Here is a 13,226-nt window from a genome sequence, read left to right as displayed (position 1 = left end):
GAGGCAGAGGCAGAGGCAGAGGCAGAGGCAGAGGCAGAGGCAGAGGCAGAGGCAGAGGCAGAGGCAGAGGCAGTTCAAGGCCAGCCTGGTCTAGAGTAAATTCAAGGACAGCTAAACCTTGACAGAGAAACCCTGTCTTGGAAAAAAAAAGACCAAAAACAAATTAAATATTACTGAAATTTCTTACCTAGAAGCTATAACATCTGGAAAGAGAGACATAGAAATGTAACAAGTCGGATATATATATATATATATATATATATGGCTATGGGGAGGGAGCTGTGGGTGAGGGTAGGACTGAGTTGGGTTAATGAGTAGGAATGGAAGCTAGGCTAACCCAGCCAGGAGCTGAAGAAGGAGTTGGATTAATCCAGCCAATGGTCATTCACCAAGTAGCTCCTTATGCTTTTACTCCTTGGACTGAACCAGTCTTAGTAAGAATCTGTAGCATTCAGGTGGCCAACAGTCCCCTCCCTGCCCCCTCAGAGCCAGCCACGATTCCTGCTCTTCTGTGCCCACCTTATCTGGCTGTCAGCCCTGTCTGGGTCTGTAGCATTGAAGTATCCCAGCTGGATGGCGGGCCAGGCTCCATCCTCCTCACTGACGATGAAGCTCTGAGGGTAAAAGGCTGGTGGGTCATTGGTGTCCAGCACGTGCACGCTCACCACGGTGCTGGCCATCACCTTCCTCAATGGCTGCAGCTGGCCCTCTGTACAAACGAAGAGCTGCTCCTGATTCTCCACAGCAATGACGAGGCTGTGGGCTACTTGAGATTCATAATCCAAAGGCTGCCAAGGTAAGAGGAGGCTTGACTAGTACCCACTGCTCCCCTGGCTGCAGGAAGCTCCGCAGAGTCATCAGGAATCCAACAGAGGATGGAAATGATCAAAAGCCAGTCTTCAGATCCCTTTCAAATCACTTATGGGGCTCACTCTTTCCTCCTCCTCTCCTGGCTGTACAGAGCCTCCATCCATCAGACAGTGATGAAAAATGCAACAAAAACCAGAACTCATGAAACATTTAAGTCTTAACCACACCAGAGGAAAAAAAAAATCAGAAGAACTTGGAGAAATATAGATACTAATGATCATAGTTACTCAGGGTACAAAGTGGCCAGGGACATGGAAGGCCTGAGAGTCAGGAGATTTGAAGAACTGCTGGGGGCTAAATCCAGACACCCAGCTTCCCCAGGAAGGCAGCAAAGGGGTCTGGAGTCAGCAGGGGCCTAAGCTGCTCTCTCTTTGGAGATTCTTCTGTCTTTAACTCTTTGATATTCTGTGGTCAAGAGCTGCTTACTTTTGGTAATTTTTGTCTTCCTTTAACTCGTTGCTAGTCTAAGGCCAAAAGCCTCTGGCTTCTGGTAATTTGATTCCAGCTGATAGCATCAGGGGAAGTTGAAAAAAGACTTAGTTTCTCTCTGGCTCCAGAGCCCCCTTGCTAGCCAGGAGAGGCTTGGAGCTCGTTAACTCTTTGTGAGTCAAAGAGAAAAGAAGAGGAAGGAAAGGAGAATTCAAGGGTGCGCGCACGCACACACACACACACACACACACACACACACACACATGCGCGCGCGCGCGTGCGCGCTTTGCCCCTGCCCAACTGCCTGTCTCATCAATTCCACAAATGTTTGTGCATACTTACATATATTCATATATATCTACACACGTATGTATGTCTATACATATATACATATACAGATATACATTTGGTGGATGGGGCTGAGCCCCAAATGCCACACTTTATTTCTTATCTTTGGCAATTTATTCCTTCTTAGACAAAAGTTCTTCATAAAATCACCTCACAGATAAACTGTTACACAAAAGGGAGTTACAGAGGGATGTAGATGTTAAGGTCAAAGCAGTGTTTCATTCTGTAAGTTCATTATAAGTTCAAAGCAACAGTTTCACATGGCCTTGGTCATAGTGAACATGTAAGGCTTCATCCTTGGACCTGACCTAGAATTAATGTTTTTCATTGATCACAAATTTGTTCCAAACCTGCTTTATTATCCTAGTGAAATTGGTCCACAACACATGAAGGTTTACAAAGCTCTATTTGTACATTTATTCTATGGGAGGGGGTGTTGAAATTACTTGTATCAACTTAACAGTTCTATAAAATATTATCAGAAATCATGACATCATCATTTCATCTATACGGCATTACTACATCAGAGTACATCTTCATGTTGATCTGCAGAAAATCTGCCCAATAGGGTGGGCTAATACCCAGGAATCATTAAGCTATGGAATAGTTGCAGGAAAGGCTTATCAGCAGCAAAAAGCACTCCTGGAATTGTTATGTCCAGTTTGCAGGAACCCCAGAAGAATGCCAGGAATTGCAAGTCCAATGTAAAAGAGAGAGAGAGAGAGAGAGAGAGAGAGAGAGAGAGAGAGAGAGAGAGAGAGAGAGAGAGAGAGAGAGAGAGAGAGAGAGTCTTTATTTCACGAGCCAGACCTGAATCGAAAGCCTTCCCCATCGGGCAGATTAGAGATATGATGCCCATGTCTAGGGACTTGGAGTATATATGTGCATATATATACAAGCAGGGATCCTCTAACTTTGGGTTTGCATGACTGGAGAGGTGACATGGGAAAGCCATGTTTTAACCCTGATAGTGTTTGTTCAGACAGAGGGGTTGAACCGTGCAGTTGGGAGGGGACCTTTTTGACCTGGAAAGTAACTTTATGGTATTATCAGTAGCTAGTGTATTTTTACAAACTGGTCACAGCTGTTTAGGAACATTTAATTGCCCTTTTCTCATGGTCTAAGAGTGGGCCTCTTATCAATTCAAGAATGTCTGGTCCTGTTCCCTTCAAGGGCAGGAGCCATCTGCACTGGAGTTATGTTGGTTATCTATCAAGGAGAGTGTTAGCCTCGGTGACACAGGGACTAGGGTATGTTGCTTTTTGTCTGTTCCCAAAGCCGGCATCTGCTGCTGTCCCTCCCCACCCTCTCAAATCCCGCCCCAGGGAGGTCATTATGGGGAAGGGAATGCACCATGAAAAGGAATTGCAATACTCCAGTGCCAGGCTGGGCCCTCTCTGTTTGACCTCTCCAAAGGCCAGAGGCATCTATGCTGGGAAAGTGGGCAAGGGGAGATCTAACTGCTCCAGTGGCAGGAAAGTGCGAGGCAGGTCTCCTGTGTCTCTGAGGATGAAGTCTGTGGTGACCTTGCATCTCACAGCTCTCCCACTGAAGGCCATGTAAAAATGGTAGATCATCTCCAGAAAACTCACTTGCACGTGAGCCTTTTCTAGATGGCTTCCAGTGGCAGGTGACTGTGCAGAAGGCTGTCAGGGACCTTGCTATGCACAGTGTGGACTGTCACTCCTTGATATTTCCTGGATCTTGTTCAACTAACAGGCAAACTCTCGACTGTACCCAGATGTATTGACTCCATATGGTCCTTCCAATTGATTTGCTGTACTGTGAAAGGCACTGGCCATCCTTGCGTCTCCTTGAAAGCCACAAAGGCTAAGAGCCCTGTCTGAACACACCCTCTCAGCTGTGGAACTCTCTATAAAGGGATCGGTCTGATCTTTAATTTCCTCACCTATAAAATATAACAAGACTATTTTCCGCCAGGGCCAGCTACTCCAGTGCATGTAGTAGATAGATCCTTGCGCTCCTCACACATGCCCCAATGTTTACGCTTCAGATGTTTAAAATATTTGAAACCCAGGAGATTAAAAGAAGAACTTTTAGTTGGAGAAACATGTTTAAAGGACATGGGAATGTGGCCCAACCAATACTGCCCTTGCCTAGCACACACAAGGTACTGTGCTTGATCCCCAGCACCACCTAAAGCAAGCATGGTAGTGCACACCCACAATCCCAGCACTGCAGAGTTAGAGACAAGACCAGAAATTTAAGGCAATACTCTACTACATAGTGAGTTCAAGGGCAGTCTCAAAGAGTTGAAACTCTTTACCAAGAAAATAAATAAATTTTTAAGTTCACTTTCATTGCATCAGGAAAAAAACCGAAACAACAACAACAACAACAGCATCCAACCTCCAGGGCTCAATGTGAACATAGTAAAGTTTACCTCCAACAGCAACATCAAAGCATCAAATAAGGTTTTTAAAAGTTGGCTATTATCGTTTCCGTAGGAGGAGTCCTTGGCCTCTAGACAAAGGGCTCATCTGCTCCTGCATTCTTCTAAGGGTTGCCCAGGGCACAACATTTACTCAACACACAGTGAGTGTTTAGCAGGTACCAGCCCCTCAGGCATTATGGCTTGTCCTCCAGACAGGGACCACAACACCCACCACCACCATTCTTGACTTTACCTTGATAATACTTAACAACCCTTGGTTGGTCTCAGGGTCAGTCACGATATCAAAATGCCCCTCCTCGTTGCCATCCCATATGTTGAACTGTGTTCTCCATGCTGGTGTAAATGGAGAATCTCCATCTTGGACAGGGAGATACAACACACCCTGTTCGACTTGACCTTCAGAAATCTGAATCTTGTACTGGAAGAAATAATCATCATTTCCATGTCACAGGCCCAAAGACACACAGTGGAGAAAGAGAGCAGGAAGTGAGAGGAGAAGAGCAGGAAGTGAGAGGAGGAGAACAGGAAGTGAGAGGAGGAGAACAGGAAGTGAGAGGAGGGATGCAGGAAGCAAGAAGAGGAGAGCAGGAAGTGAGAGGAGGGATGCAGGAAGCAAGAGGAGGACAGGAATCAAAAGGAGGAGAGCAGGAAGTAGGAGAAGGAGGGCAGGAAGCAAGAGGAAGAGAGCAGGGAGTGAGAGGAGGAGGGTAGGAACTGAGAGGAAGGAGAAGTGGGTCCTTAGCAAGACACCCGCAGCCTCCAGGCATTCCTCCAGTTATAGCAGGAAATACCAATGAGTCAGGAGTGGGATCCTTCCTACAAATGGCATGGTACTTCCTGAGACTCTGTGTCTACAGCTGGGTGATTTTAAACATAGTCAGTGCATAATAAAGATATCAGATGCAGTACACATCTCAGCCTATGAGCCTTGAGTACCCCAGCTCTTCCTCAACAGGAGAGAGATTTGTTTGGATCAAGGTGACCATCTTTCCGGCACACGCAGTTCCTTGAAATGGCTTGATTTTCAGAATTTTGTGGTGATGGGTCTCAGAGCAAGCACAGCAGGACAGCAATGTATTTTTTTCCCCAGGCTTACTTTTGAGCACATAGATTTGTCCTAAGCCAGGGGAGGATTCTGATACTAGGTTTTACTGTAAGATTATTTTGCCATTCGTATAAACTTTTGGATGAGGTGCTTTCATCTGAAAACATCCCACGTTGGTTTATGTAATTAAAAAAAAATTTAAATGACACATTTTTAAAATTAATTGCTTGAATCATTAATGCAGCAGTTACTATGTGCTGGCAAAACAATTAATAATGATAATAAATATCTCCCAGGAGCTGACAATGGATGCGGGGGGGGGGGGGGTAGAGGATTAGGCAGAAACTAGAACAAATAAATTCATTAAATTGAACAGGATGAGGAAGACGAAAGAGCCAAAGGCTTGGAGCGCCCAGGAGGGTACAGGGTATTTTCTGGGTCATCAAGGGAAGCCCCTCTCTGATTCAATGCTTGTGAGCGCACACATGCACTTGCATGAGCCCCCAAAGACAACTTAGGAGTCAGTTCTCGCCTTCTATCTGTGTTCCAGGGGTGTCAGGATGGCAGCCAGTCCTTTTGCCCACTGAGTCAGCCTGAAGGCTCCAACCTTGCTTTTTGAGACAAGTGTCCCACTGAGACCCATGGCTCACCAAGTAGGCAAAGATGGCTGCCAACGGCCCCATGCATCCTCCTCCCTGTCCTCAGTGGGTACTGCCATGCCCAGAGTTTTATGTGGGTATCATTCTCCAGTCCTCACACTTCGACAGGGGTTACTTTACAGACTGGACTCTGTCTAGCCCCATGCAGACTCCTGGGTTCCAGTTTAGGTCACTCTGGATAATTGTATGTATCTTGCTCATGACCCACTAGTAGCACCTAAGCCTAGGACTTGGGGACCCTCTGTGAGAGGCCTTGGATCTCAGGCAGCCTATGACTTACATGGTCTTCCGTAAATGTGGGCATGTGGTTGTTGCTGTCTTCCACACTGACGTGAACGGTGGCCGTGGATGACAGTGATGGCTCTCCACAATCACTTGCTCTGATGATCAGTGTGAACAGAGGAGCAGTCTACTGGGGAGGAAAAGGGATGCTAAGCCCCACAAACACTGGAAAGGGGACCATTAACAAGGGCATTTCCTTCTAGCAATTTCCATAGCAACAGTCAAACACAGAGGATTCCCAACTGTGTGTGGGCGCACCAGAGGTCCACCCTGGGCGTGGTGCTTCAGGCACTGTCTGCCTTCATTTTTCACTCAGTCTCTTGGAGCCTGGAGCTCACCAGTTTGGCTAGCCTGGCTGTCTGAGGGCTCTCTAGATCTGTGGCTTTCTCCCGGGGAGGGGGGTGCTTTAGATCTGTGGCTTTCTCTAGGGGAAGGGGGGCGCTCTAGATCTGTGGCTTTCTCTCGGGGAAGGGGGGCGCTCTAGATCTATGGCTTTCTCCCGGGGAGGGGGGCGCTCTAGATCTATGGCTTTCTCCCGGGGAGGGGGGTGCTCTAGATCTGTGGCTTTCTCCCGGGGGGGGGGGTGCTCTAGATCTGTGGCTTTCTCTGACTCTGTAGCTCTGGGACAACAGGAACTCTGCTAGAGCACTCAGCTCTTGTTTACATGGCTCTCCTTGGCTGGAGCCGGGGTCTGCCTGCTAATGTAGCAAGTACTCTGACAGCAGTTAGCCCACCAGCCCTGGAGCTTTTAAAATGATAAAATCTACATAACCTCATAATGTAAGCATCCCGAGAGTCGCACTTCCCCGCTGATGAGATCAATCCGAAAGCCACTTTCCCTCAGTAATGGCGTTTGAGAGACGAGGAAATAAAGGACTTGAGAGTTTGGAGTGTTTTCTTGGTCCAAATCGACCGTTAACAACTGAAAAATAGGTTGACCTAGAAAGAAGTTTTTGAGAATGTTATTGGTGGCTAAAGGCAGTTTGTCAAAGTAGAAAGAGGAAAAGTCTTTGCCAAGTGCCATCAGGGCACACACCGGAATAAATGAGATATTTAAATGAGAATCCATCATAGAGACATACAATACAAGATACAGGTGGATATTTAACCAAGGCTAAACTTCAAAGAGCTTTTCAGTCGTGATTCCCATCACAGAAGAGTGGAGAAGTTTTTAGATGTATAGAAAAAATGCACAGACAAAATGTAAAAGTAAATAATAAACTGAGTAGTATTTTTGAAATTCCTGTGGCAAGTATTGTGTTCTTCATGTAGAAGGAGCAAGCTGTGACCAAGAAGGAAATGACAAACATATTAACAGAAAATATTAACAGAAAACAGACACAACAAATAAATAAGCAATTAATTACAAAAAAAGGCTGAGGAGTGTTTGAAGGTGTTAACCATAATAGGAAAGATGCACAGACAGCCCTTGGCACACGGTCATTGCTGCTCCCCGTGAATACGTGACGCTCTCCAGTTCCACTATGTGTCTGTGTGATGGGGGCATACATGGCACAGAGCCGGGGGAGGTTAAAGAACAGTTTCCTGGCCTGATATAGCTGTCTCCTGAGAGACTCTGCCAGAGCCTGACAAATACAGACGTGGATGCTCACAGCCATCGATTGGACAGAGCACAGGGTCCCCAATGAAGGAACTAGAGAAAGGACCCAAGCAGCTGAAGAGGTTTGCAGTCCCATAGGAGGAACAACAATATGAACTAACCAGTATCTACAGAGCTCCCTGGGACTAAACCACCAACCAAAGAAAACCCACAGTGTGACTCATGGCTCTAGCTACAAATGTAGCAGAGAATGGCCTAGTTGGTCATCAATGGGAGGAGAGGCCCTTGGTCCTGTGAAGGTTCTATGCCCCAGTATAGGGGAATGCCAGGGCTGGGAAGCTGGAGTGGGTGGGTTGGTGAATAGGGGGATGGGAAGGGGGATTTTGGAGGGGGAACCTGGAAAGGGGATAGCATTTAAAGTGTAAATGAAGAAAATATCTACTAAAAAATTTAAAAATGAGAATGAAGCAAGCTATTTCTAAGAAACATGAGTTACTGATTTCAGATCTTTCTGAACCAGTGTGGCCATACTGACTAGTACTTACAATGATAGATTAAGAATAAAAACTCCACTTCTTAGTTAAAAAAAAAAAAAAAAAAAAAAAAGCTTCCTGGAGATCATTCTCTCCCTCCTCCTTTATTGAGTGCTGGGGCTAGAACTTGTGGCCTCAGGCTTTAGCAACACATGACCATTGGAGCCATTTCACTGACCCCAAAAAGTTCTTTAACAACAAGGAAATATATACATACCAAAAAAAACAGTATCTATAAATGTTTAAGTATTAATGCATGTGTATTTTCTGCTATCATGAATAGTTCATATGTGAACATGTATTTACATTCATCTATAAAACCCAATAATGCATGAGCACACACAACACAAATTTTATGTAACCATGCATAAAACACACAAAGAAAAAAAATACTACAACTTTAAAAGCTTCTGGAAATGCCCTCTATCTCCTTATTTATAATTCTTGAAGTATTCCAAAGACTACTTTATAATACTAGACACTGCCTTTGTTATAAACATAGGTTCTTCTTCTAGAAGCATTAGTTTAGCGTGTAGAGACTTAGTTTCTGAAGCTCAGATACTAGGCATCACCTTCCTGCCATTCTACAGATGGGACACTTGCAAAGCCCCTGTGAGCCTCCTGCAGCTCCACATCTGTCCCTCTAGGTGTGGCTCTGTTGCTTGGCAGCATTTACACACCAGCTCTTCAGATGGCCACAGCTTCCACATCTTGGAAAGACCAACACAAAATGAGGCTGGCAGGGCGAAGACTTCTGTGGTTCTGGGCCTGCAATCTTAAAAATGTGAGCCGTGAAAAGTCTCCCTGGGTGACCAGGATCAAAGTCCTCATCAATATCAAAGCAGGAAGGTAAAATAAATAAATAAAAGCCGTTCAGAGCTAAGACAAGTATACACACAGTAAGTACCACACACCCCAACACACCTGCGGCTTGGCTCTCTTTCACACTGACGTTGAATTCCTTCTCAGGAAACTGGGGTGCATGATCATTCACATCTCTGATTCTAATGTTGAAAATCAGGGATTCATCCACAACTTTCCCTGTGGATCGATCTACAGCATCAAAGTGTACCTGGGAAGCAGAGAGAACAGTGAACAATGTTGTTGTGTCTTCCTGAAGACCCTGGCCAAAGACTTACTAATGCAAAGATGTGCAGTGCAGTCCCAGGGTAGGAACTGCAGCAGCACCATGCACCATGTTGCCCCAGGGACCAAGCACAGGCTCCTGAAGACCAGATGCAAGCAGGCTTGGAGCAACTCCTCATTTGTTATCAAGGTCAAACTTGGTTTCTCCGTTTGGATGGAGGTGCTGGGGAGCCATTTGTACAGCTTATCAGTGTCCTCTTGATAAAGGAAGACACAGTGACTAACAGTGACTATTACTGAGCCTTGAGAACAGTAGCCATGCATGGTTTTGGGGGAAAGGAATGAATGCCCAGAGGAACCAGCACAGTCATTGACACATTAGGTTAATAGAAGGTCACTGTCCTCACAAGCCTCTCCAGCATGCCTAAGAAGCCCCCCTTCCCAGAGGCATTAAACTAGTAAGTTAAGCTTGTGTGTTGAGAACACTTGGGAAAGCTGAGCAAATTATATAAAAAGAAATAAAGATCAGAAAAGATTATCAATGAAATGGAAAATGCCAAAACAGCTGTCATGGATCTGACATTTGTCCTTTAAATGATTGATTAAATTAACAATGCTCTAGAAAAATTGATGGGGGGGATGGGGCACAGAGGAAGGACAAGGGTGAAAGAGAATGTCAAGATCACAAAGGTAAGAAGAGACATTAGTACAGATCTTACATTTGTAAGAAAGGCCTAAACCCTTTCTCCCCTAAGTTGCTTCTTGTCAGAATGCTTTGTCACTGCATCAGAAATGAAACCAGAACATGCACACACACACACACACACACACACACATACACACACACACACACATGCACACATTAGCACACGCATGCACATACACACATATGCACACATTCATGCACATGTGCATACTCATGTGTGCTAACACACATGTACATACATACATATACATACATATGCATAGACACATGCATACACATGTGCCCATAATTTTTTTTTACAAAGAAAACAGCCTAAAAGGGCTATGAACTGTAGGAGTACAGCTCCATTATAGCCTGTCAATGGCAACTGTGTGTAGATAATAGAAGCTCTGTGGTTCTCAGTAAGGGAATGGGGAGTGAGTAGAGCCTAGGGGACTTTGGGGCAGGAACGCTACCCTACAGGAGTCTGTGATGAGGACACCTTATCAACCCATGGGATGCAAAACACCAAGAGTACATCTGGACAGGAAGTAGGCAAGCAATTGGATTTGGTTGGTAATACTATAAAACCCTAGCTCATTAGTTATAACAGAGACAACATCACTCAGGGCAAGATGCTGATCACAGGGAATCCTGGGAACTCCCTGCACTTGCTGTTCTGTTCTTTCACAAGCCTGAAAATGCTGTAAAAAACACTTTCCACTGATTTCAATATTACAATAAGGCAATGATATATATATATATATATATATATATATATATATATATATATATCTGCCTTCATGTGAGAGAGATGTGTGTATATTTTTAGATGACTGTAACCTGCCTAACCTGCCTCGCTGCTGTATCTCTCTTGCTCTAAAATGCAAGGTTTGATCTGCTAGAGGCTGGTAGGCCATAGGGACAGAGCCTGCTGGGAGCCTGCAGGAATTCAGTTGCAGCAAAAGAAACACAGCACCCATGAGCTGCAGCTGCAGTATGGAGGTGCCCTCAAGCACAGGACCACTCTACAATGGGACTTGGTTGCAGGCACAGGATCCTGCTAAATGTCAAGAAAAATGAGTTCCTTAAAGAAGGGGCAGAGGTACACAGGCAGACAGAAGGACCCATCCCATCCTCATAGAAGCCATAGGAAGCAGCCTGTGCCCTCTGTTCCAGAGAAAGGGTGATTGGCTATTCAACTCCTGGAGGAGGTAGAAGAACCCAGTTCCAGCTGGATAGCAGAGGTTGAAGCACGTGCTTAGCCTTTCTCTTCTCGCTGTGCATCTCCGAACTAGCCTGGGCAGCCTCGGTCTCCTCCGGTAAGGCTGACGGATGCTGCAGGGCTCCTACTCCTGAGCTACTCCGCCTCAGGGATTCTGGCATACATTTTTAAAGTTTTCACAAGCAAATTGGCTCTCTCCCACTCTGTTGCTCCCTCGTCGTCCATAATTCATGGTTGCGCTGGCATCTCTCTGCTCCTTAATCACCCTGACTTCTAGATCTCAGTCTGGGCCAACTGTAATCCTCCCACTTAAACAAGAACCATGTGTTTGTTTTGTGTTTATTATTTTATATTCCATTTATTATCCTAAAAGCTACATCTGAGACCTTTAGTTCTGACAGATGCCCGAAGAGCCGGAGTACTGTTTATTCATTGGCAAGATGGGAAGAAATTCCAGGCGACTCAGCCTACAATGCAGAAAGGAAATGCCACCGGTGCTTTCTGCACTTGGAATGGTTTTCAGCCTTTTGTTATAACCCGGAGATTTACACCCTTGGATAAACAAACCGTGCAGCACTTGCATGACAGACCGCCATATGGCCATTTGTAATTACACGCACAAAATCTATAGCCTCACACCCAGGCTAGCAGAGGAAGCGTCTTAAATGCCCAAGGCACATCGGGAAATCAGTTACATGCATGACTTAGAAGTGGGTCAGACTGGTGGAGCATGGATGGTCGATACATAATTATTTGAAAGAGTGTAAAAGGATGGGCTGGAATGGGTGGTCGTGTCCTGTGAAACTGAGAAGATTTAAAATAAACAGAAGAGATTCCTACCCAGGAAAAAGAGGATATTCTTCTCTTTGTGAATCCATCAAGAATTATACTGCAGCTCTCAGCAGATTTTTACAGATTTCCTTTAGGTTTACAGCATTTATTTTAATTTTTTTCAATTAGATATTCTTTACTTACATTTCAAATGTTATCCCCCTTCCTGGTTTCCCTCCCTCCCATAAACACCCGATCACATCCTCTCTCTCCTTGCTTCTGTGAGGGTGCTCCTCCATCCACCTACCCACTCCCAAGTGTTTCCACACCCCCCACCTCCCAAAACCAAATTCTACATGCTTTGTCTAATTTTAGAGCCCCCCCCCCGCCCTGTACTGGCTGGTTTTGTGTGACACAGGCTGGAGTTATCACATAGAAGAAGCCTCCCTTGAGGAAATGCCTCCATGAGATCCAGATGTAAGGCATTTTCTCAATTAATGATCAAGGACAGGAGGGCCCATTGTGGGTGGTGCCATCCCTAGGCTGGTGGTCCTGGGTTCTATAAGAAAGCAAACTGATCAAGCCAGGGGAAGCAGGCCAGTAAGCAGCACCCCTCCATGGCCTCTGCATCAGCTCCTGCCTCCAGGTTTTTACCCTGTGTGATTTCCTGTCCTGACTTCCTTTGGTGATGAACAGCAATGTAGAAGTGTAAGCTGAATAAATCCTTTCCTCTCCAACTTGCTTCTTGGTCATGATGTTTAGTGCAGGAATAGAAACCCTAAGACACACACATACATTCTCAGGTTGCATTGGGGTGCAGCATGCATCGGGGAACAGTATGCTTCTGCAGTTTCTCTTTGCAACCTCAATGTGTTTCCTTGGTTTGTAGTGGTGTCCTGTCTTTCCCGTATCTCAAAACCAAGAATCAGCATTTAAGAAGAGAAGTACCCGGTTAGAGTAAAACATGCTAGGTGACATGTGGCTTATGCCACTTTTCACACTTTCTAAGACTGGGACCTCCACCTGAGGGTGATATTCTCATGATTACAGTGCAATTTGTCCTCATGCTCTGGAAGTTGGAACTGAAACCCATTGTGGCAGGAACCTGAGATGGAACCTGCTCAGGCTTTTCTTCATGGGGTTCCAGTCACTGGTAAGCCCAAGAATTCCTGGACTTATCCCTGGCTGGTGTCACTCAAAGTCTCTGCCTCCATCTCCTCATAGTTTAACCTCAAATATTCGCTTTCTTCTGTATCTAAATATCCTCCTCCTCCTCCTCCTCCTCGGCCTCCTCCTCCTCCTCCTCCTCCTCCTCC

The 13,226-nt window shown here is 45.5% G+C and overlaps 1 protein-coding gene across 2 annotated transcripts in view; it reads right to left on the bottom strand.

The window, feature by feature from the left end:
- Window positions 1–13,226, bottom strand: part of Cdh26 (cadherin 26) — a 50,790-nt gene that overhangs the window by 21,070 nt on the left and 16,494 nt on the right. For both annotated transcript variants that reach the window (XM_021194712.1, XM_021194713.1), the window contains exons 4-8: window positions 9,068–9,215; window positions 6,822–6,988; window positions 6,048–6,176; window positions 4,296–4,481; window positions 520–788 (exon numbers count right to left, since the gene is read on the bottom strand). In XM_021194712.1, the coding sequence (XP_021050371.1) occupies window positions 520–788; window positions 4,296–4,481; window positions 6,048–6,176; window positions 6,822–6,988; window positions 9,068–9,215 (899 nt within the window). The remainder of the gene's footprint in view (window positions 1–519; window positions 789–4,295; window positions 4,482–6,047; window positions 6,177–6,821; window positions 6,989–9,067; window positions 9,216–13,226) is intronic.

The sequence above is a fragment of the Mus pahari genome, chromosome 3 (genome assembly GCF_900095145.1).
Source record: "Mus pahari chromosome 3, PAHARI_EIJ_v1.1, whole genome shotgun sequence".
NCBI lineage: Eukaryota > Metazoa > Chordata > Mammalia > Rodentia > Muridae > Mus > Mus pahari.
This window is presented reverse-complemented; position numbering and strand designations above follow the sequence as displayed.